The 25,514-nt window shown below is 35.6% G+C and overlaps 4 protein-coding genes across 4 annotated transcripts; 2 read left to right on the top strand and 2 right to left on the bottom strand.

Annotated features, from left to right (window-relative positions):
* Positions 1–4,610: 4,610 nt before the first annotated feature.
* On the top strand, positions 4,611–5,956 carry LOC120013716 (FCS-Like Zinc finger 5-like). The gene is made up of 2 exons (XM_038865618.1): positions 4,611–4,998; positions 5,523–5,956. The coding sequence occupies exons 1-2, from the start codon at positions 4,709–4,711 to the stop codon at positions 5,704–5,706; spliced, it is 474 nt and encodes a 157-aa protein (XP_038721546.1). The 5' UTR covers positions 4,611–4,708; the 3' UTR covers positions 5,707–5,956.
* A 4,411-nt stretch (positions 5,957–10,367) lies between these two features.
* LOC120013667 (chaperone protein dnaJ 20, chloroplastic-like) lies at positions 10,368–13,811 on the top strand. Its single transcript, XM_038865557.1, has 3 exons — positions 10,368–12,049; positions 12,346–12,455; positions 13,249–13,811. The coding sequence occupies exons 2-3, from the start codon at positions 12,453–12,455 to the stop codon at positions 13,672–13,674; spliced, it is 429 nt and encodes a 142-aa protein (XP_038721485.1). The 5' UTR covers positions 10,368–12,049; positions 12,346–12,452; the 3' UTR covers positions 13,675–13,811.
* A 3,865-nt stretch (positions 13,812–17,676) lies between these two features.
* On the bottom strand, positions 17,677–19,490 carry LOC120013761 (protein NEN4-like). Its single transcript, XM_038865693.1, has 6 exons — positions 19,418–19,490; positions 18,585–19,292; positions 18,459–18,505; positions 18,297–18,360; positions 18,019–18,201; positions 17,677–17,916 (listed from the first exon to the last, which is right to left on the bottom strand). Exons 2-6 carry the CDS (start codon positions 19,032–19,034, stop codon positions 17,824–17,826), a joined length of 837 nt encoding a protein of 278 aa, XP_038721621.1. The 5' UTR covers positions 19,035–19,292; positions 19,418–19,490; the 3' UTR covers positions 17,677–17,823.
* A 547-nt stretch (positions 19,491–20,037) lies between these two features.
* LOC120012002 (bifunctional aspartate aminotransferase and glutamate/aspartate-prephenate aminotransferase-like) lies at positions 20,038–24,311 on the bottom strand. Its single transcript, XM_038863223.1, has 10 exons — positions 24,092–24,311; positions 23,400–23,637; positions 23,103–23,196; positions 22,806–22,909; positions 22,054–22,302; positions 21,859–21,972; positions 21,654–21,737; positions 20,776–20,946; positions 20,565–20,678; positions 20,038–20,296 (listed from the first exon to the last, which is right to left on the bottom strand). The coding sequence occupies exons 1-10, from the start codon at positions 24,223–24,225 to the stop codon at positions 20,156–20,158; spliced, it is 1,443 nt and encodes a 480-aa protein (XP_038719151.1). The 5' UTR covers positions 24,226–24,311; the 3' UTR covers positions 20,038–20,155.
* Between the last annotated feature and the right edge of the window lie 1,203 nt (positions 24,312–25,514).

The raw sequence follows: 25,514 nt of genomic DNA, 5'->3' as shown, positions 1-25,514 counted from the left end.
ACGAGCATATGCTCGATACTAAAATGACCACCACCCGTTTAGGTCACTTATTGGACCTTTCGAATATACTTATGGATAGACCACCCACAAAATGTAATGCACCACAAGGACTCTAACCCTATAGTCCACTTGTTGGGTCTTGAATAACTGAGCCCACAAGTATGGGAGTGTTAGAATGACAATATCTCACATCGTCTAGAGAGTACCAATTATGTAGTTTATAAGTTAAGCCCAACGCCTCAACACTTGGGGGCTCTTTTAACAACGATAAAGTTTTGCGGGATGAATAATACCTCAAATAGTTTGAGTCAAACTTCTAACTCACCTTCTTCTACTCCTTCTCCCTACTTTCTTCAAATTATAATTAACAATGAAGAAGCTATGTAATTGTGGATTAAGAAAAATGACATGCCTATTGATAGAAGGCATAGAGAAGGAAGACCTCATGAAGAAGAGTTTCCTAGAATCAACCCCGAGGGAGTCAACGTGGAAGCCAAGTCAAGAAGAAATGAATTCCGCGGGGAATCAACACTCAACAACAAGATCAAGATGAATCCTTATAGCTCAACAAATCAAACGACAAGATTAAAATCAACACACCTCAACAGCCTCAACGTCAAGATCAAATCAAGATCTTAACGAACATAACAATCGGGATATGATAATCTCAACAAACGTCTCACAACGCCTACAAAGGGATTATCATCCTGAGACAAGGTATGCATATTGAATTGCAACATTTGATATTTTGATTCATTCTTGAGAAATACATTGTCTTGAGTATCAGAGTGTCCATGGATTACGAAGAGCCGCCCTTCCTTGTTCTTGTAGGTTAGAGATTCGTCATCTATGTCACAATTTGGGCACCAAATACTGATGTGTAGGTGGTGCAGATTGTTCATCCACAGTAGTAAAGGCTACAATTGGTGTGTGAGGTTACTTTATTGAGGTACCAATAATGTGAGTGATGAGTGCACATAAGCTTTTAGTTATGCTCTCACAAATCTGGTAGTGGGGCTCCATGGGCATTGGGTTGGGAGTGCCCGGCTGTGGCCCCTTTATGCAGCAGCCATTATTGCTCCTTTGTCTATCTTTGCTTTCATTTTAATTGGTAGGAAACATCAATTATTATACATCTGTTTTTTTTTTTTTTTAAATTTTTTTTATGGAATCTTTTTGCCCTCAAAACCGTACATTTGTTTGCATCTCTGCCCCACAAATTCAAAACTGCATATACAACTACTGCTAGTCTACCACCACTCCTTATTCCCCAGGAGTTGGCTACTGTGGCTCATTTTTCTCAACACCTATTTTTATTTTTTTTAATGTAAATCCTAAAATCTACGATCAATTTATTATCGTCGATCGAGGCTTATGATAATCTTGCAAGATCAAATGAAGGTCGATCTTTAAGCTTGGACACCAGTGTGGTGTCGGCCGAACAAGTTTCGACGGTAAAGTCAATTAACGGTAAGAGATATTTAAATGAGAGAAGTGAATGCCTTTTAGAGAGAGAGAGATACCAGGTAGTTGAGAGAGTAAATGAGGAGGGATCCTCCTCTATTTATAGTGTTCCAAATCACGTGGTCAGCACGTGTTGACGTACGGACGGACATCTTCATTGGGTTCTAGTTGGGCCTGCGGCCCAATCGGTGACCCTTTGGCATTATAAGCCTTGGGCATTAGATGTATGGTCTTGAATCCATTCTAACCGTGGGACTTTGGTTTTCGCTTGGACTTGGGCCCAATGCCCCTCCAGATGGGTATTTGGGCTTATCTAACCAGGGGTCTGGCTGGGCCTTTCGACTTATGCTCTAGTATTTCGGGTCAACGGTTTTTGGCCCATACATTTAATGATTAACATGCTCATGAAAATTATTAATAATAATTAGAATATGTTTATATGTCTGTTTTCCTTGTATTTTATTATTTTATTTTTCAGAAAACAAAGAGTAATCCGGAAAATATTTTTGATTGCCCATCTTAAAAAAAACGGAAAATAAACAACACTTAAAAAAAACTTGAAATTAGAAAAAAGATACGTTCCTTGAAAAAATAAAAATATGCGAAAAACAGTGAAGACGGAGAAAGAACCTTACATTCTTTAAAAAAAAACAAAAAATTATTGAAACCTAGGACTGAAATTGGCATCCCTGATGAGAGGCTACCAACGGGAAGCATGACAACTATTTTGGCATTAACCAATGCTTTAGACTCCCTATCTACGTGGTATGTGAAATAGTCATCGAATATATATTAACATCGAACACTTTCATATTAATTGGGAATAAAATGAGGTGATTACTTGATGTCTCAAGTATTTTTGTTCCACATTATATGTTGGTGGTGGGCCATGACATGACGGCATCGCATGCCTTGATTGGCTATTTAGGTTTACTAAGTATGTTCATTATACTATTTTTTTGTACTTTTTTTTAACTTGTTGGGCCTCTTACCATAAAAAACCAATGGGCCAAGGGGCCCACGGGGGACCCAATAGTTGGCAGAAGGTGTACAGAAACAATAATTACATAACCAGTCTTTGCCCCCCATTAAAAAAAAATAATGCAAGTAATAAAATTGTTTTGATAAAAACAGAAGTCTTGAAAATGATTTTAAAAAATAAGTCCTAATCCCAGCAGGTAACCGGCCTTGTCCCCTTTTTCGTTAATAATGAGCCTAATATACTTTACAATTATCAATTGAGATCCACATAATTTTAGTAATTATAAGTTTTAACATATTTAGGGTCGGTTTGATTTCTTTTCTGTACTTTTTTTTTTCGTTTTCGTTTTCTATTTCTATTTTCTAAAGAACAGAAAATAAGTTTAGTTTGATGTTTGAATTTACATCAATTGTCTCGTGTTTTGAATTTGCATCCTAGCATGAACATATTTTTATTACTCAACATGCCAATTGACAACAGACTACCCATGTCACATTTCTTTACTTTTCTTCACACAAGCTTTTCTGGGTAGGTAATCTATAGTGGCAGATGCATATTCCAGTTAAATAAATGTTAATTGAGGTTTAAATTTGTATTTGAGTTCATACTTGAAAACCATATATTTTATTGAAAATAATAAAATTTAATTTCTGAATATATTTTTCATTTACTAGTAGGTAGGGATATATGGTCATTTCGGAATGAGACATATACAGAACTGAAAAAGATATGGTGTCTCTATGAATGTGCATGTCTTGTTCAGACAAGGAAATTGATAGTGCAAATTTATAATTTTTTCAATTGATTTTTTGTTTGTGTGTATTTTTCATTTTGAGTGGTTTATACCTTCTTGTGTTGCTAGCAATTTTATCTAATAAGTTAATTTATTGGGTTAAATGGTAAAACAACAAAATATATTGTTTGGTATCAAATGAGGAAGTCTCGACTTCAAACCTTAACTTCACAATTTATAAACTCTCATTAATTTCTTAAAATTTTTCACATATTGGGCACTTATTACATAGTTGAGCCATATTTTTGAGAGTTTGTCCCCCTTAATGGGCTTTGAATTTCCACATGTTGGACAATAGAAGGTCAGAAGATTGTCCAATCTCACACGTGAGGGGAGTGTTAGAATATGATATAAATAACATGAATTGTCATAATCTAACATGTTAACTTATTGAAGGGAGATTCTTCAATTTTGATCATGCAAAAAAGTACTTGTGGATTAGTTAGCATCAGATTTTCTTACACAAGGGTGTATAAAAAATAAGAGTGTAAAATGTGGATTAACTTTTTCACCATTTATTTAAGATATGTGGGAGCTAGAAGCAATGGACTTCACTTGTCGTTTGACTTAAATCAATGGTAAAAAAAGGGGAAAGACAATTTTTGGTCACTGAAATATCTGACCAGGTTCAACTCAGTCACCCATTTTTCAAACGTTTCAATTTGGATATCCAAATCTCTAAACCGTTCCAAATTAGTCACACGAGCATATTTCGTCAAATTTGGGTAGTCAACCATTCCACGTGACACAATATTGTCAAAATCAATTAATTTAGGTTGATGTGGCTTGACACTTGTAATGACAATTGTAATAAAACCAGAACTGATCACTTTGTTTCAAATAACTCACTGGAATTGTAATTCCATGACATATGGTTGCATAGATTTTGCGTCTTTGTCGAACTTGAGAAGGTGTGATGTTGAGAGCACCGGTTTATAAGATTTGTAGCAGCAGAGTGATTTTGCTGCAATGATTTTTTGGGTACTTTTTGCCCACCTAGTTTAGATTTGTGCACGTCAAAAAATATTACACGATTTTAATTTTTATCATCAAGTCAAAGTGCTACGTGGGATGGTTGACTACCTGAATTGAGCGAAATTTGCCCGTGTGACTAATTTGGAACAATTTAAAAATTTGGATACCCAAATTAAAATGAAAAATGGGTAACTGAATTGATCCAGTGACCAAAAGTTATCTTTTCCCGGTAAAAAAATGATCCACATTTTTCATGCTTATAGCATAAAGTGAAACCGGTGACAAAAAAAGGTAAAATTATTTGTACTATTTAATTCCAAGTAAAACTGTAAAACCCTCACTACATTGCTTCCTACCATACCCTTTATCTTGGCTTACAATCTCCCATTCTCACATACCCTCTCTCTCTCTCTCTCTCTCTCTCTCTCTCACCCTTTAACTTTCTCTCTCTACACACATACACACGCAGGACGATAGAGAGAGATAGAGAGAATATGATGTTAGGGAAGCGTCCACGCCCTCCGATGAAAAGAACAACAAGCATGACTGGTATCACCGTTGATCTTCCCAATAACGTGGAGGGACAAGAACCGTCCGACCATCAATTGAGAGATGATCATCATCAAGGGGCATATGATACGGGATTGTTGGCAGCTATGGTGTCACCGAGAGTAAACCTACAGAGGAGAAATTCCGCTGATCTTGCAGAGACTTCACACTTCTTGAGAACTTGTGGCCTTTGTAGACGCCGCCTCACACCTGGCCGTGACATTTACATGTATAGGTACGCAATATTTTTTTTCTTCCTGTAAGGCAGATTAGTTTTATTAAAAGAGAAGATAAGAAAGCAAATACACAGCCCGGCCACGGATCCAGATGACCACCGAGCCTCAACCCAAACGAAAGATTCAGGAAACCGACCCAGAAAACTGAGGCTGAAACCCAGCCAAAGATTCCCAAAACCGATAAATCCCACCCAAAACTAAGAACCCAGAAATTCAAATCGAACCCAGAGAAGACAGCACCCAAAACGCCCAAACTAATCCAGCCAGACGCAGCTCAGAACAGAGCAAAGAATCAATCCGCACCGATAGACAGAAACATCAATCCTCTGCTAACCAGGCCACCAATATTTCATGGCTATGGATACGCTTCTTGGCTAAAACATACGTGATATAATAATATATTCCATTTCATGAGCCTATCTCCTTTTATTATTCGTTATTAATCAAGCTGTTGATTAATGAAATTAACATATGTAGGTGGTATTAATGATTTTTTGTTGTACATGTATATATGTATGTACAGGGGGGATACAGCTTTTTGTAGTTTAGAGTGTAGAGAACAGCAGATGAAGCAAGATGAGGGAAAAGAGAAGAGCAGTAATGGTCCTTCAAACAAAGAAGAAAGAAAACAACAAAAACAACATGCATCACCATCTACTACTAATAAGAGCGAGACCATCTATCGAAGCTTCCTCACTCATACTTAATTTGCATTGGAAATCAGATTCTGCAAGAAATATATATATATATATATTGGAAGCTAATTAAGAGACACATTCCAAAACCAAATTCCATCTCTCAAAGTCTCTCTCTCTCTCTCTTATTGCTGTAATTTGGAGTAAATTTTTGCTGGGATACGCACGCACGTGTGATTGGATTGGCTTGGAGTCCCATGTCACTTCTTAAAAAATTTGTATATATACCTTTGTGACATTACCGGGTTTTGTCTCAATTTAACTATGTTTTCAAGTGAGAATATTATGTTCTTGCAGATCTAACGACCTGAGTTTAGGTCTATATCAGATATCAAAAAACAAATTTGTATAACGTCATTTCCGACTAGAAAAAAGAGAGTATACATGCACGCCCACATTAGTGTGCGTATGATTTTCTCATTCACTAAAAAAAATTAATATTAAAAATAAGACTATTCGTTAAAAAAGAAGAAGAAATGAACTCCCCACTCCTGGTTAGATCTCTCCCAAAAAGCATTATACACACACAAGTGATATTTCCAAGTTGGGAGTGAGATTTGACAAAATAGTCTTAAAGTTGCTAATTATCCATATATATCTAGTTAACCTAAAGAGAGACAAGAGTAGTAATGTAGGCGGTGATCGATGTTTTCAAGTACGACGATCTGCTTGGATTGATATTTTAGAGAATTAATTGAGAAGGGTTAAGTATGAATGATTAATTTCTACTTAGCTTCTTGGATTGAAGAAGAGAGGGAGTATATTGCTTCACTTAACTCTCCAACCAAATATTTTGTAACCAATAACCACCCCTCAATTTGGGGGTTTGTAAGGTTTCAGAAAATTTTGTTTATTATTTTCTAAATCACCCACAAAGTTTTACATTCATTTCAATTTTAATATATATTTTTTTTAATAAGGTAGTCTCCTCCCATAACTCATCTTCGGTAACTCTTTATTTCTCTTTATTTTTTAATCCAAACAAAGTCTACGTAGCAGAAGAGCTGAAGAGCACCCATCATTCTTTTTTCTTTCCCTAACCTTTGTTTTTCCCCTTTAAAACGTCATTTGCCAAACACGTATTAAATATCACAAGTCGCAGTGCTGGTCCCTTTCGGTGATGATGGAATCACCACTCAACTATTATTATTTTTTATAAGAATCTTTTTTATACTTCTCTCTTTATACTGCTACTACTTTTTCACACAGCTCATGCTTATTACACACTTGAATTGATTCCTCGAATAATATATTGCTTCACTTTCTTTTCTTCTCTCTTTTTTTTAAATGCCGAATCAATCTGGCTAATAAAAATCGTAAAATAGTTGAATAATTCTCTGCCTCTCTTATTCATAAAATTTTCAACGTTTGAAATTTTAAATAATTATAAAGAGTTTGCTGCATTATTGTGAGTTGTTAATTCTGCGAAATTAAATAGAAATGAAAGAGATTCATTTGATTGATGTGGAGTTGGGTTTGTTTTGTTATGCTGCTTTTCCTGCTTTTCTTAATTCCTATGCTTAAAGTCCCCACCCTTTTTTGTCACCATAGGACCACCCACTCCTCTATATAAATGAATATCATATATGTGTATGTGTGTGTGTATACACCAGTTGTGTACATGGCAGGATCATGAGGAGGCCGAGGCTTGGTCCTCTAGGGACAGAGCCATGGTAAGCCTCCCTGGGTGTTATAAAAGCGATAGCCTTAGAATAAAATGTTGAAGTTCTCAACGCAAACACATCATGAAAATATTGTCCGTTCTGCGCCAAATTCGCATGAATTTGTTCTTCATGGACAGTCGTCAATAGTACTTAGGCCGATGAAAACGCGTCTTCAAGAGGTCAAAATGTCGGTGCAACGGACACACTAAACCCACAAAATATACTGTTAGCTATGGGGCTCCGGTTCTTTATGAATACATCGGTTTGTCCTCAAGGTTTATTTATACGTGTCTTCGTTGTGAGAGGAGTTAAGATTTACTTATAAACCATTCGGGTTATGCTAGATCAATGTGAGATTACAGTCTTGACATAAAAAGGTAAGCATTGTTTCTAATTACTCGGAAGTTTTTTTTTAGATCCTGACCTAACTAAGGTTGTCAAAATCGGGATTTTATATAAAATTGATAGAATGCCAAAAGATCGAATTGTAAAATCTTAAATTTTTACAAAACTTGAAAAATAAATATAAAATAATACAATAACTAATTATTTCTATATAAATAATTAACATAATATAATATTTTATAGGTAATAAAAAATTAAAATATTATTATTATTTAGTTATGAACTTGTTAATATGACACAAAATTAATTGTAATTTTCTAGAACCTCCAAAGAACAATGAAAAAACAAGATGCAAAACCTAAAGCTAATATCTCAATATAAATGAGGAAAAATGCATTTTCATATAAGGATTTGCATTTTAAGGGCTACATTATAAGCTGTTTATTAATATTGTTATATGATAATTGATGTAAGTGGAGTTAATATTTTAAAGATGCTGGTTGAAGGTTCTGCATCAAGCAATGTAGTCAGGCTGCTGCTAATTGATCTTTATTTGTTGTTGCTTCACAAATAATCTCCAAATATTCTATAAGATTAAGTATTACTAAAATAGTAAATTAAATACTATAATACTTGCTATTTCAAATATTAAATAATTGAAACACAGTTGGACTCATTCAATTTCCATGGAACTTCACATCAAACTGAATTAATAATGATTTTAATATACTCTCCTGATAGGTCATCTCAGATTCCAATGCACATAAATAAAATTATTTGGTCATTTTCTTTATGAATATGCTCCCCCCCCCCACTAAATTGCCAAAAAATCTTGAAGATCAAAGTTCCAATTTTTCTTTGTGATTTTCATAACAACAGGTCAATGGCCCTCCAGCTGTCATACTATATATATATATGTGTGACCAATAATGCAATGCTTAAAGTATAAGCTTTGATGAATTTTTTTTAATGAAAAATAATAAGGTCTAACAAATGGGTTTGGGTGTCTTCTTCCTCTTGGTTGCTTTCGAAAAGCTTAAAGGCTCAGCCAGTAGTGTTGATGTTTTAGTTGTTAGGCCTTGCCCATGCTTCCTGCCTAGGATCGGGAACTTCTTGCCACTAATGAATAATTAATTAAGCAAAATTAGTCACCTTTTTCTGGAAGTTCTCAAGTTAATTATATAGATTATTACATCAATCATATTAATTAATTTTGGCAAGTTGTTACATGCATATATATATATTTGAACTTCTAAGATTGATTGATTATTAATTAGGAAATAATGTTACAAGTGTTATTATTTTATGTCGCTGAAGGAGGCAATAGATGTGTAGACAAAAACTCCAGTAACCTTGTAGAGATTCTGATCATGTGAAACTGCCAAATGTTTAGTTGCTCCATATATTTTATTTTAAGTGACAGAGAATCCACCCACGAGTCAATCCATCCTACAAGGTAAATTTCAGAGATAGCGATACGTCCCAATACATGTTCTAGTTTAGTTGTAAAAAAAAAAAATTCTAAGCATGGAATTAATCTGGGTACGTGCGCCTAATCGACAAATGCCAAGATCTGCCCTGCCATCCAGGCTACTCCACGGGGTACCCCACAGAAACTCATAAATCCTCAAACTCGACTTGATGAGCGTCATTTCCAAACCTAACAGGGTCATCAAGGACGCGGTCATCCAAAAACTCAATCAAGAACACATTCATCCGCAAAAGTAGCGGCCCGGGAAGTCGACCACAACCTTGAATAGATATTCTCTTAGGGTTTTAGTGGGTGTTTTGGGCTTCAAAAGAAATCTGAAAATTCTAGAATTTTTTTTTCATTTAAGTTTTTTTTTTTGGATTACTATCAACGTGTATTACAATGCGTAAAAAAGTTTACACAACACAATACATAGAATGTCACGTCAGATTTTTTTGTCGTTGGAACTAATGGACCTTATAGTCGTTGAGATACAATTAGAAAGACAAATAGTTTAAGAACGAAAATAAAGTAGGGGTATAGTTGAGGTGGAAAAAAGTTACATTTTAATCATATATGATTTGTGTTCTAATGGGTATAGGTTATCAGTGGCCGAATTACTACAATTCTATATATATACTTCTCTTTCTTATTGGGCCACCTCGTGGAAGGCCTTAGATGAGTATGAGGACTTACGGGCTTCAATTCGAGAACCAATGAAGATGGGCTCATAGGTCTAGCTGGGCTAGTTTTGACTTTTCACATCAATCTTGGCCCATTTAGAGGGCTCTCCTTGGAAGAATACGTTGTCTTTCCTGTCAAGCTACTTCAGTCTCTTCATTAGAAAATAAGAATCAAGCTCCGAAATAATCAGTTCTGCTAAGTGCTAATTCAGTTGATTTCAGCTAGATCAGAGTTTCCCTCTTCAAGTTCTCTTTTAAAAAATTCCGAGTTGTTATAGTGTTCGTCAATGGAGTCTCTTCTTTCCAGTGAATCGGCGTCGGAGAGGACGCTGTAAGCTTTCCTCTCTTTTTCTCTAATTTTTTTCTTCAATATCCTGCCTTTTCCTTGTCTGCCGGAAACCCTACTCTTTTTTTAATCATCGTTTACGTCACTGGCACGTCACGTCTGTGGTGGTGGCAATCAAGTGTAAGGATGGGATCTTGATGGCCGCGGACATGGAGGTGTGATTTTCTTTCTCATATTTTGTAATGCACTTTCAATAATTTCTTATTTTTTTGATGTGAAAACAAAGGGAAAACTTGAACATATGGTCGTATGTTTGTGGAAGTCGAGTTATTTTGACGAGGTAGACTTGTTTATACTTCTCGGAAGGTTACTATGAACTGTCAGACTGATTTATACATTTGGGTTTTGGGGATTTTAAAGTCTGGCTATAAAATTAGCTCTTTAGAGTACATCTGTACATGTTAATGATCTTAGCATGAAAATATATAAATTTACGTTTATGTTTAGCTCAGAATTTTGTAGATCATTTCAAGAAATTTAAATTTGAATTTTTAGTGGCTTTAGCGGGTGTCACTGATGGCTAATGAAGTTGCGATGGAATCTTTCTACATTCTAGTTGGTTATATTGACATAGGAACAAATGCTTAGACATTCATATGGGGGGTACATTTCATTCCTCGATTGATCAAGTTAGTGAGTACACAAAAACAGGGTCTACTTCCTTAGTTGTTAGGGTTCAGGAATCAGGTTATACTTTGTACTAACAGATTTAATGATAAGGTGCAAGTCTTAATTGTAATTGGTCTAGAAATAAATACATATACTCATTTTACCTTGACATTCTTGCTTAGTGCATAGCATGATTGTGAAGATGTAATAATGACAGGTTTACATTAACTTGCCCAATAGTTTGCTTGTTTCATTCTTTTACAAAGTTGCATATTGGTATTTGTTGAACATATCTCATGTTTCTTATTCTCCATGATGTTGTATTGTTCAATAACTACATAGCCAATTATTTGGATATGGGAGTGGAGTTTGTATGAATCTGCAAATTTATATTTTTGTCGAGGCTGAATGGTTGATACAGGCAAGTGACAACAGTGGCAAATTTCTCCAATGTGGTGTGGTGTCTGTGACATGCTAATTGACAGGTTCCTATGGGTCTACTCTACATTACAAGAGTGTGGAATGGATGAAGCCTGTTGGGAAACTTTCTCTTCTTGGTTCAAATGGAGAAATAAGTGATTTCCAGGAGATTTCGCGTTACCTTGATGAGCTAATGTAAGTGCTGAATGTAGAGAAAATGAAGGAATATACTTTAGAATTTTCTTTTCTGTGATCTGTTTTCTCTTTGTAAAGAAAGTCAAAGGTTAAAAATGAGGAGGGGTTACGAGGATTTATGCTTGTTGAAGCTCTTGAAGCGTCTTTGGCTGTTGATCGTCTGTGTCTGAGTTTTGCTACCTATATGACAATATGTGGGATGATGGGAACTCTCTTGGGCCAAAAGAGGTGCACAACTATTTGACTCACATTATGTATAACAGACGCAACAAATTTAATCCATCTTGGTGGAGTGAAAAAAGGACAGAAGTATTTTGGGTTGTAATTTTATCCGGTGCTTGCTGAAGAGCAATGTCTGGTCGAGCTATTTTCAGTACCCTACAATATGAAAAGCAGGCAATATGCAGTATAAAGGTATGATACGTGACTTTCTGATTGTGAATCTATAGGTGTGCATTTTGAGGACAATCACGTGGCAACTGGGTTTGGGAATCATCTTGCACGGCCAATTCTTCGTGATTCGTGGCGTGAGGACTTGAGTTTTGAAGATGGTGTGAAGCTGTTGGAGAAATGCATGCGTGTGCTACTGTATTGTGATAGATCTGCTGTCAACAAGTTGCAGGTAGATTTGTTATGTTCTTAGTTTTAAACAGCCAAACTTTATTTAATCCTTGCCAATTTCTAATCCGATAATCGACCTGTTCTCAAATAATATCTTGGAAGAGGATCTGATTTGGTTTAGTTAGTTGACGAAATTTCTGCAATGTCTCATCAATTGATGATTTTGAATGACGAGAATCAAAGGTTTGGTGAATCGAGCCACCTTCTTCTTTTTTAATCAAATTATTTAGTTAGATATAAACTTCAGTCATGTCAGATTAATTGGTTTATGACATGTTTCAAATCCATAAATTACAGATATCAAAGCTTATTGAAGGAGGAGTAACAATTTTTCCACCCTATTCATTGAAGACATTCTGGGAATATACAGCCTTCCAGAATCCGATGGTGGGTGCGGAAGGATCATGGTAAGCAAACCAGTGAATGTCAATTAGGTCTCCATATGGATTTCATTCTTGTTTGTGTTCAATTAAATGTGATCTCTTAAGGTTGGTTTATGATCTGGCGAAGGATGCTTGATGGCATTTGCTGGTTTTGTTTGGACGAAGTTTTTTTCGATGAAATTTTGAATAATCAGTGCTCAATACTCTCTTACACTTTTCTTTTGTTGAGCATTTTCTCTGAAACATGTGTTTTAAGCAATCTAGTAGAAGAAGCTGATTGAGATTTGAGAGGCTGAATGAAAGAATAATTTAGATCCTGAAAACCATTGCTTTTACTCCTAGAAAACTTTGTGCAGGAAATGAGGAACATGTTTGGATAACCTAATGGCGATAATCTCATTCCCATTTGGCTTCAATTGAATGGACCTCAGCTTGGTCTCCATTTTTTATTCACCTTAGACAGACCAGCATAATGCATTAGCCGGCCGGCGAAGATATATTTTCTTTTCCTCCATCACAGTGAGGCTTTTGCTTGGCAATTTTTTTGTTTGCTTGCTTGGTGGTTAACGCCTATTTAGGTCAAAGCAAGGAAATGCCTAACAAAGACAATCAGTGAATGCCAAGATTGCATTCAACTCTGTCTTCCTTGAAGTTTCAGATTAAGGACGAAGTAAACAAAACATCCAACCGTACGTGTGTATCAGAAACTAAACCTCATCTATATAAACAGATCCTCCATTTTCTCCTTCCACTGAAAACTTCCAATTCTTCCAGACTCCAAAGAGGTTGTTTACTAACAATGGCAATGTCATTACAGGTGAATCCCAAGATTGCAACTGCAGTTTTTATGCGAGAGAGGAATACAAGAAGTATTAGAGTATCATGTAAAGCCAACTTCTATGAAGTTCTTTCTCTTGGTTCAAAGAATGGAAATGTAGGGTTTGATGAGATAAAGAAGGCTTACAGAAGCATGGCTCTGCAATACCATCCTGATGTCTGTCCTCCATCTACCAGGGAAGAGTCCACCAGACGATTTGTCGAGCTTCGAGAGGCGTATGAGACTCTGTCGAATCCAGTTTCGCGCAAATTACACGATTATGAGCTGGGTTTAGCAGATTCACTGGGATTTGGTGGACAAAGCTTGGAGAAAAGAAGATCCAGGTTCCCTAAGCAAGTATGGGAAAACCAACTGTACCGGCTGAAACAAAGATCTCAAATCCGAATGCAAAAGAAGGCAATTTAATTCACTACTTGAAAGGAACATATATATAGTTGTTAGTTGTTACTGATTGTTTGATTTGTTGGTGTTGAATACTATCATGTCAGGACCTTCTTGATTATCCATCAATAGAAAATTAATCCAACCCCAAGAACAAATTACATTACGTACATTCACATTGTAGTTCTCATCGATATCGTCTGCTATTTCAGGAAAGGTAATAGAATTGACCACCATGGAACTTCTATTATGAAGCTCACATGTTAGGATTTTGAAAATTATTTCAAAACTTAATTCGCAATGTAATTAGAATATGTCAAGACTAAAAATCTTACATCGGATTAACGTAACTCAATTGAGTGGTTTATAAGCAAGGATCCACTCCCTTCACACAATCAAGACATTTTTATTTTCTCGGCTTAAGTACCATCGGCGACCAGAAGAACAAAGCCATACGAGATAAATCCCAAAGTGCACAATATTAGTTTATAGTGTTTGGAATAAATTTTCTATAATGGTATTAGAGCAAGACTTCGATTCAGTTGGACATGATCTCTACCGTCCACTTGTTGAGTCTAGTTTATAAGCAAAGATCCACACCCTCTCACACAACCAAAACCTTTTTTGGGCTTAATACCATAGGCGAGGTCCAGAAGAACAAAGTCGTGTGGGTCTCTGATCCAGAGTGAAGAATATTGATTTGTCGTGTTTGTGATAAATTTTCTAACATGGTAGCGTATACATTATACAATAACGATAAAAAAAAAAAGAAAAAGAAAACATAATGGATAAAGGAAAGGAAAAAAAGAGTAACACTGCAGGCGGCAATTAATTTTTTACACACACCACATGATGATTGGATTTTCTTTGAAGGAACGATATTTCATAGTTTTGTACCCAGAAAACAAAGAATTTACCTATATATTTTGTTCACCCACCTACCAATTAAGATATATAATATGTAGAGGAGTTTGGCCAAGAAACCCCCTTTTGTATGTTTTTTATTTTATTTTAAATTGAGGGTTTGGATTTTGTCTTATTTGTTGAACCTGTCACTCAAGTTGTTATTTTATGGTTTTACAAATACTACTTCATACTGTCTCGTTTGGTTCGGTCAGTCTTCACTAACATATATTTGATTATAACTAAACAATTAATAGATTTGACAATCAATTCGATCTGACATGATTATTTTGGACAATCCTAACTAAAATAGCATATATGCTAAAAAAATAGTGTATATACTACTTCATGACCCGAAATTGGACCAACAATTTATTTCATTATGGCAATTACTCGAATAAAAATTTAAGCATTTGGGAGGGTGTGTATTGCTGGTCTTGTGAAATGTGGAGCAGTTTGGTTCTGCAAACATTTAATATCTTCCTAATCCTAAGTTTTGTTTTGTTTTTTTTTTTAAATGTAATTTAATTGATTGACTCAGTTGAATTGGCAAATCAAATAGCTAAGCCGGCAGATTGAATATCTAATCAATCCCACATTTTCCAACGTTTGGTGAACTATAAATTTATTTCTCGTCGGCATATGAATAGCAACCCTAGTGGAGTATGGATTGAAAAAAATCGTCTCAAATTCGATGAATGTAGAAGAAGAAGATTTAGTGTGTATATAGAAAATATTATCGTGTCTCCTTAGAGTATTGGATAAATAACATAAATGTGCTTCGATGTGTGGAAAAAACTATAATAGAATCTGTATTTTAAAAAGTCCACATCAGAGTTTTGGGGATTAGGGCATGGATTAGTTGATCTTTTGTATGTTATGTAAGGAAGCTAGTGAAGCTATGCCAAAAAGTAATACAATGATGTCGTTGTATTCACCGTCATTCGCCCAACAAGAAACAAAAATTCTAAATTAAAAAAAAAAAATAGCCGAGGAAGGAAAGATCTATTGCACTTGAACTGGAAATTTTCCAGAGAGGAGAGAAAGGGAAATGTGTTTCGATTTAGGGTTCCAAATTAAGAAGGGAAAGTGGGTGCGGATGAAGAAAAGCGATGGTGGTGGTAATGATGAAAGCAAGGGATTGTTAATGAAGGAAGTTGAAAGATGGAAGAAGCAACAAGAGATGTTAGGTCAACAGAAATCGGCTCCTCCCTCCGGTTCCAATTCTAGCCATTGAAGATATGTCTTACCATTTTTTTTTTAAATTTTTTTATGTAGAAATGTTAATGAAACCCAGTAGCTTAACATGTTATGTTGTGTGGAAGCAAACTGATGAGTGTTAGCTTTGGTTTCGAACCTGTTGAACCATAAAGTGGGATTCGTGAGTCTAAGTTTGCTTTGCAAACCAGAATCAAAGGTGATCATGAACTGTTGTATTAATACATGGTGATATAATAGCTATGGGGGCTTGCGTGTTGATGGTAATTAAGTGTTGCGAAAGCTAGACAAGTATCCCTCGGATGTTGTGTAATAGATTGATTCTTGTGGTCATGCACTGAACTTTTGTACAACTCATCATATCGTCATGTGAGAAATTTATATGCGTGTGGGTAATTTTATATGCATGAATTTATGTGCGTAAATTTATCCCTTTTTATGGTATATGTTTGTCAATTTATTTGATTATATCTTTCGATGTGTTTTTTTATAAATAACTATTTGTTAACAAGCATGAAAATTTCTTTCAATCAAGATCCATTGTTGATTTGAAAATTTATCTACATAAATTTATATGCATCAGTTTATTTGTTTTATTGTATATATTTGTCTTTCTTATCTGTTTATATTTATTAAAGTGTTTTTTTTTTTATAAATATATATGGATTAACAAGCATGGAAAGCTATTTCAAAGTTCAAACAAGATTTATTCGTAGAAATTTATTATATTAAGAAATTTAAAAGAAAGTGTTGAATAGTAAATGATCAACAAATTAAGGGAATGATTATTATGTCCTTGGTATTGGTAACTAAATAACTTTAAAACAAGATATTCAAATAACAAATAGAATACCGATCTAAATATATGCAAGAAACTGCAGCTATTAAAGCATAATTAAAATTTAAAGGGATATAAAATTACAGCTTCAACAAAATTTTAGCTCAAATTAAACATCCTACAAAAGAAGGAATAAGGAATGGGAAAAACTGGGAATAACAAATATCAACATCATCTGTACTTCTGTAATGAATTAAAATTAAAGAATCAACAATTTATACAGGTGTGCTACAACAGAAAAGCATAAATAATAACTAATCAACAAAATCTTAACCTCGAGTTGCATAATATATCAATTGGACGTACAGAATGATCCAAATGAGAAGATTAACACATAATAAAAGTTCATAAACATAATTTAGATTATTATACTCAAGAGAATGATTTGTTGAACAAATGGTATAGAATGACGAAGAATAATGTTGTCATATAAATCGCTAATAATATAAAAGGGAAAATTCGATTTAGAAAATAATTCAAAAATCGAATCAACTCAAATCAGCTACACTGTGACAAAGAGATGCTATGTCTGATAACAAGATCACTTTTGAAAACCCAAATTTTTAATCAAAGGTTAAAAAAATTAAAAGAAAAGAAAAGAAAAAGGTATTAGCACTCAAATCCAATCGAGATGTAATCAAAAGATTTGTAAAGAACCCTAAATCAACTTATTTATTTGGAAAGAACCCTATATCAATATCATATCCCACATCTGTATTTTTTCCCCGTAGTTTCTACATTTTTACCTTTTCTCAATAATTTCCTCCAATATCTTAGTTTTGTTTTGTAGTAGAAATAGAAATTTGTTAGATACATACCCAACAATGATCAATACCTAGCTATTTGAAAGCTATGGCAATGATTTTCATATATATATATATCTAGCCATTTGAAAGCTATTTGTTAGATGTGCTCAATGTAAGGTTTTTCATATATACATGCATTATATATTTACTTTCATCATTTTTATTTGATTTCAAGCAAAAGGACTAAATGGTGTGAGGCAGTCCAAATTAATTTCTAGTTCCTCACTTGGATTTGATGTACAATGAAATGGACAAAAGGTGTGAAGCAACATAACATTTTTATTCAAATTCCATTTTGATGTGATCAATGTCCATGAACTTTTCAATGTAAACCTTCCTTTCCAATGGAGCAGAAAATCAAATCCAGGGGAGACTCAGATTGATTGAGTAATCGGACTCCGGTTTTGCTTATCGGAGTAGAGAATGAGAATGCTTGAGTAATTTGTTTAGAGATTGTGTCTCCTGAGCTTTACACAATAAGTTCTTCATTCCTTCTGTCACCTTTTTTTTTCACAGAAATACATTCATTGTTAATTCAGTGTCAATGTTGGATATATATATAGATATATACAACATATATTAAAATAATATTGAGGAACTAACCTTCCCAAGGCTTCCTCTTGCATAGGGCACTGCCCTTTGGTATCCAATAGAGGTTGAAGCTGGAGATTTTCTGCTACTTATTTCTTCTCTGCATTGCAGCTTTCCATTACTTCTACTTCTTGTCATGACTGAGGGTGGCGATGCCTGCCACTTCCCATTCAAAACACTTGGAAGGCTTGATTCCTGGCACAACACCACAACCCAAATCACAAAAAGATCCAGTTTATGGCTCAAGTGTTCATCAATTGTGGCATAAATGAATGCATCAATCAACCTACCAAGAACAACACAGTTGCACAATGCTTCAGGACCTCCAAGTTCATTCTGACATCATCGAGGCTCCTGTGTAAATTTTGATCTTTTAGTAATATGGCTACAGAACTAAGAATCAATGCTTTGTATAGAACAAATTCTATACATATATATATATACACACCTACCTGTGCTTCTGCTGCCCAAGACCAAAGTAAGCAGCCAATGAAGCCATCTGGTTAAAGACAAGTAAATCAGTTGGGGTTTGATATATGCAATTTCGGTATAGGATAGGCCTGTATATACATATATACCTTCATGTTACCAGCTCTTCTACCAAACTTCTCTGTCAATACACATAAAGAATCAATCATTCCAACCGGCATTGGTGAAGGCCTACCGATCCCTGCAAAGGCTTCCTTGATTCTGACGCAATCGAATCTTTTTATGTTGTGCCCTGCCCAAATTCTACCATTCAACATGTTGAATATGTTGTCTGCAACATCCTCAAAAGTGGGTGCATTTGCAACAGCTTCACGCGTTATCCCATCACATCGACCAGACCTCAGCGCTACCACAGAGAGGTCATGAGGTCTAATGAGGGTGCTATAGCTTTCTAGTTCGACCAGCTTTTGTGGACATACTACAATTGCACCAAACTCCAGTACCCAGAAACGTTGCCCGGCTCGATTTGGTACTGTTGTTTCTAAGTCAAAGAACACAATCTCTGCTGTGCCTTCTTGGCATGAACTAGAGGCCTCCATTTCTTTCAAGCACTTGTTTTTTTTATTTCAGCTCTCCCTTGATTTTCGTCAACTTCGTCGTGTTATATAAAAGGCGAAAACATAGAAGAAAGCATGGAGGACAGGTAGAGAATTCTTTCTCTGAGAGATTGATTGTCTTATAGTTCAAGTCAAGAAAGAAAGTTTTGGCGTTTGGTTGAAAGGGTACTTAGCTTCCTGATCATGTCTTCTGCAAAGCATTTCCAGTTAGACAGGTCTCTCTTTCAAACCAGTTGCCTCCTGATAAGAAAAACAAAGCCCCTTTGAGAGAGAAGTACGAAGGATATTAAGCTTTCTTCATTGACAAGCAGATAGGCTTAATTTGTTAGGAAATTTTGAAGCAAAAGATGTTTCTTGAAAGGTACCAAGGAATGATTCCCCCAGAACCTTATCGAGGTCAACTAGGAAGAAAAGTTGGACCGTTATCTCTTCACAGTCAAGTAACTGCACATTCAATTACCTGCAATGTCATTCACATAAAAATCTTCATGGAGAAAAATCTCATGAGTAAATACTCATTTTGGTCACCGAATACTATAGCTTGTTTTAAATAAGATATCAGGTTTTCAAATTTCTCAACTCAGTCATTGGTGAAAATTTTCTCACAACAAGTCACTCTAGTTCACATGGCTGCTGGAGGGTCACGTGGCGCGTAACACTTTTTACCCAGTCAGCTGCTGACATGTATAGGAATTGAATTCTCACATCAATGTTCGGATATTTTAGCCCGAGTAGATTCTTATATTTAAGCCCAACCACACAACAGAAAACGCGAAAAAAGATAGAAAAAAGTCCCAACATCAAATCGAAACTAGTACAAAAAATGTTTTTAGTGGGCTTTACACTGTATATTCATGTTTCTAATTGTAAGCAGCAGTACATTAAAGGCAAACTGGTGATACAAAAAACACACAGCAGAGGCTCTTCCAAAAGGTCTCTTTGATTCATGTAATCACATTTGGTTAGTATGGAAGTGATGCTGATAGAAAACAAGAAAACCAAGAGTACAGCTATCATTTTATTGAAAAGAATGACTTCGAAGTAGAAGCATTTCATAAATAAGAGTAAAACAACTGCCAAATTTCGTGTTTATTTTGTCCACATCATACAGGGACAGCACTCCTGAGAGCGGCAAGTGCATTCTTAATTCTCTCGACAGCAGCCTGCAGGGTGGTGAGGGATGCTGCATAAGAGATGCGGACGCAGCTATCATCCCCAAATGCATCCCCTGGGACTAGGGCAACCTGTAAATCAACAACCATTAGCTATTCACAGAAAAATAATATTACTTCACTGCTTTCACTTGATCCTTTTTGAAACTTTATATAGAACTTATAGCATCATCAAATCAGAAGTTTATGGACTTGGTATATATCTTCACATTTTCAATAGTTTATAAGATAACGGACACAGCACATGTCTCAGTCACCTTCAGAAGCTTGAGGGTTGAATTCTGTGTGAATGTGTGGTGCAGAAAAAGTAGGGTGAGGGAACAAAATATAAGGCACCCACCTGACCCTCATCAAGCAGGTACCGACAGAGAGACTCGGAATCCTCAATTGCACCAAATCCCTCAGCCTTTGTTCCATAGTAAGAGCTTAAATCAATGAAAAGATAAAAAGCTCCCTGCAAAAGCAACAAGTATGAGCAACAAAAAACATTTGACCTAGGGTAGAAGCCTGCAGCAGCAACAAGAAAGCTCGTCGGAAATTAGAGCTAGTACCTGGGGTTCTGACATCTTAACCCCTTGCATTTCTCCAAAGCTCTTAATTAGGAAATCTCTTCGCTCTCTGAATGCTTTTACCATTTTAGACACTTCTTCACCACCAGCATAGCCTAGTCCTAAGGCAGCAACCCCTGCCTTTTGAGATATGCTACTGGCACCTGAGGTGAACTGGAATTATATAACACTATTGTTAGAATATGTATAAATGATATGAAACGCCCCAACCCAACAAGTTAACTTATTGAGTTGAATGACAAAGTAAAAATACGTACAACTATGTTCAGATGGAGCTTGCAATTTGTTGTGAGATAATCTTAACCCATGTGTGACTGAGCAAGGAGCATGCATGTGTTCTATGTAACTGTAAGTATCAAATATCAATTACGCTTTACTGACATGAAACGCTTTTCCACTTGCTACTTTGGTTATCAAAGATATGTCACCCAATAGATTTGTTTTACATGAACTTAACTATTGAAATAATTAGCTTTGTTTTTGATATGTAGCACATTTCCAGATGCATCAGTCAGCAGTTTCATGCTCACATCTGTATACATTTAGTATGTCATATATGTGCAATAGGTTTAGACCTCCAGTACTTCCTTTCTAATAACCTTAATGACCTGTATGATATTCACGATAAGAGACATGAAATGACCAAAAGGATCCATATTTGCCAAGCCCCTGAAACATGGCGTCAATGTGGTAGATACCGAAATAGCCAACTATTGATTGCATCTAGCAGTACCTATTACCCAATCCTGTATTAAGACATTACCATCGACTGCCAAGGAAATTCACTTTATGAGCACTAACATAAAGTTCAGTCTACTCAACCACATATAAAACCAGGAAAATGAGAAAATTCAGCATACCTGACTCTGGATCTTATTACACGCTGACACAAAGTGCTTGGGCCCAGCAAGATATCCAAGTCTCCAACCAGTCATTGCAAAGGCCTACAAATTTCCTACCATAACTTGTCAACACTTTAAAATGACACCTACCACTTCGAGTCATCGGTCAGAAATACCAAAACCAAAATGACTATGCCATAAGAATGCAATCACATTAACTTACCTTAGAAAAACCATTGACAGTTAGAGTCCTCTCCCACATGCCTGGCAGAGAAGCGAAGCTTGTGTGAGTTGCCGGTGAATAAATTATGTGTTCGTACATTTCATCAGACAACACCTGGACGATAAAAGGTAAAACAAGTTCAGCATTCTATTGCTAGGAAAATGCATACCAAGAGTTCAGGTTAAGTGACTGTACCAGAAGCCTAGGATGTTTTGCCACCATCTCTGCGATCTCTTCAAGTAGTTCTTTGGGGTAAACTGATCCGGTCGGGTTAGAGGGGGAACAAAGTATTAAGAGTCTTGACTTGTCACTAAGTTTGGACCGGAGAAGCTTTGGATCCAAAAGAAAATTGTCAGAGATTCGTGTAGGAAGAATCACAGGTGTCGCATCTGCCAGCCTTGCCATTTCAGGGTAACTCACCCAAAATGGAGCAGGAATTATAACCTGAAGAGTTAAAGGCTTAAAGCCGTCACTAACAGTCGGGATCTATACACATGAGAAGAGGTTACCTATTGATATTTTTCCAAAATAACTCATAAACATTAGCTGTACATGAATATAGGTCACATGGTTCCACCATCATAAAGCAGTATTAACAGGAAGAGAAACTTGGTTGTCCATCAACACAACAATGACATCCCAGCCAACTCTTTGATATTGTTTACAGTTGTTATTTCAGTTAAATTGAATGTGAGCACTGAGCAGATGGCTTTAAAGCTTTTTCCATAAGAGCAGGGTCTATGAAGGAATTCCAATATATATATACACACACACACATACACACACACACACACACATATTTACAAAGCTCTATTCACTAAAAAGCAAACTAAAAAAAATATTTTAGGCATCCACCGCCAACAAGGCAGGAAAGAGAAGGTAGTACCATCAGGTAATTTTTTTTTAAATTTCACATAGCAATAGCAGATTCAAGTTGAAAGTTCCACCTCATCCCCTGGAGAACAAACTGCAAGCAATGCTTGAAGGATACTCTGTTTTGCACCATTGCTGACCAAAATTTGATCAGGTGTATAAGTGAGTCCATTCTCCTCTGCCGCAAGAAAATTAAATAAAAAAACAACAATAAGATCACCATAACAGTTGTAATGATCAGAAAATTTTAACAAACCAAGACATATTTTAGAACACTCAGTCACTCCTTTCAAAAAGCCATCAAACATTAACCAGAGTTTTCTGGATGAAATTAATTAATTATATATATGTATGTATGTATGTATACTTACCCTTCAGCTTATGACAAATTGCAGAGCGAAGTTCCTGAGTGCCAGCATTTGGGGTGTACCTTGTGTATCCTTCCCGTATTGCATTAATCCCAGCCTAAATTTCAGATGGGACAGACAAAAGAACAATACTTAGTCAACATTTGGATTAAAAATCTGTTGGCGCATATAAATTGTTATGGACATTGTAATGGAACGGGAATCACGTCAATATTCAGAATCCAAGTTGAATCAAGCACAAACTAATTATAGGCATAATCCAGCAATGAAAGAGCATATATATGTCGTAGAGTACATTACCTCCGCTATTGGAGTTGGGGTATCAAAATCAGGTTCTCCAGCAGCCAACCGAATGACAGGAACACCAGCTTGTAAAAGTGCAGTTGCCTGGTCAGTTATCGCCACTGTCTTTGAAGGCTTTACAGAATTTACTCGGGGGCTCAATGAGAGGTCAACTCCTATCTCTTCAATGCCACTCTCGGCCTTCGCCATGGCACTTGTTCTACACAATTGAACTTGCCTAGTAATCTCCAAATATCTAATAAGTTCAGATATATCTATTAGAACATGATAATTTCCACTCTACATCAAATTAAATACAAAAACAATACTTCATTCGCGCTATCAATTTCTTTTTTTTTTTAAATGACAAGTTTTCATTCACCTTGTTAAGACTATATCCCACATTAGATTGACATAACCTAATCGAGTGACATATAAGTAAAGTTGTAGCAACTCTCACATATGTAGCACGTTTTCTGGTCCTAAGAACCAATATGGATCGTGAGTGGACAATTTGGATTTGGATTTCTAACATAAATTTTTATTTCAAAGTCACATTACTATAGAATCCTTAATATAACTGACACAAGAATCACAGGAAGAAGACTAGTCGACTATATTTAAGTAATCGAAATTAACGAGAAGAAAAAAAAAGGTTCTAAATTGGACCAAACCCAACTATATAATATTGAGAGGCAAAGCGAACTTACTTGAAGGAGAGATTGTGAGGACGAGAAGGGAAGGATACGGATCCGGAGCAGTCATAAGCCAATTTTGGTCTCTGGAATAGGTGTCCCACACTAGCGCGAGAAATGCAAGTTGAGCTACGCAGAGAAACTGTCATGGCGTAATCCGATATAAGGAGTGTTTTTGTTCGTTCACTCTCTTTTGTTTGTCCGATTCAGGGAGTTCGGGACGCAGACATATTGAAGGAGAGAGCGCCTACTCCTAGCGGGGTTGTTGAGAACTGGGAAGGGTAGTTGGGTTTTCTTTTCATTCTTTGGTCGGGTAAGAACCGATTGGTATTTGGGCCGTCCAGTTAGGTTTTTGGGCCAACTGTGCGTGGGGTCCCAGCCTTCATCGACGGTGGTGATGTGCAGCATACCTACCCACTTTGACAAATGTGGGAAATTTGTTTAAAATAGCTTAAAATAGCTTGGTGGGTTGATGTGCAGTTTATTTTGGAACTACCTCACATGAGACACGTTGTACCAAATACCTTAGAAACGGAGTTGGGAGGACTCTAATTTTTTGTTACAATTATAGCTATAATTCTCCTTCAAAATCGTATTAAATCATTTTTTGTTTGACAATGATATATTAGAGTTTAGGGGTAAGGAATTAGTTTTTATGTTTTAGATTTTAATATTTAAGGTTTAAAATTTAAGATTTTGAATTTTTTTTCTTCAAATCCTATTATATTCCAACATTTATGAACACTAAAATACTCAAAAACACATTTTAATTCATGATTTAACATAGTTTTTTTTTCTCTCTTTTTTCCATGTCTTATTTTCTTTTTACTAAGATAACATTATAAAAAAATTTATAACTTTGAATTTAAATTTAAACTTAATAAAAATAAATAAAATTTAGCAAAAATCATAAAATAAAAAATTACAAAAATTTATACAATTCTCATATTTTGTAGTTTTTATTTTATCTTTTAAACCGAACATAATATACTTTTTCATAACTTATAAGTTAGAGTATAAGTTTTACCAACCCGAGAGCTTATAAACTAGTGTTGAAATTGTAAAAATAAACTCTACCAAACAGAGAAGCCAAGTAAATGTGAAATTTAGGTGTACCAACAAAATGTGAAAGAATGACCCATCTATGTTGAGATTGAGGAGTTGCTTGCCAGGCCAATTGACTTCAACTACCTCATAGTAAAGAATGCCACATTTCTAAAATCCATTTATCATTGTGATTGGCAGAAAAATGCATGCTCAGGTTGAGTTATAGGGCAGAAGTAGGAGCATAAACTAAATTTAAAGCCATGGATGGTTAGCTTGAAAATGCAGGAGAGGGCAATACTTCAATTGGTCTGATCAGTTCCACTCAACTAGGTCTATGGTGAAGTGAGATTTTGTGAAAGACTATCTATCATCCTGTATCTAATAGCAAGGA

This window comes from Tripterygium wilfordii, chromosome 13 (assembly GCF_013401445.1).
Source record: "Tripterygium wilfordii isolate XIE 37 chromosome 13, ASM1340144v1, whole genome shotgun sequence".
In the NCBI taxonomy this organism is placed as follows: Eukaryota; Viridiplantae; Streptophyta; class Magnoliopsida; order Celastrales; family Celastraceae; genus Tripterygium; species Tripterygium wilfordii.
This window is presented reverse-complemented; position numbering and strand designations above follow the sequence as displayed.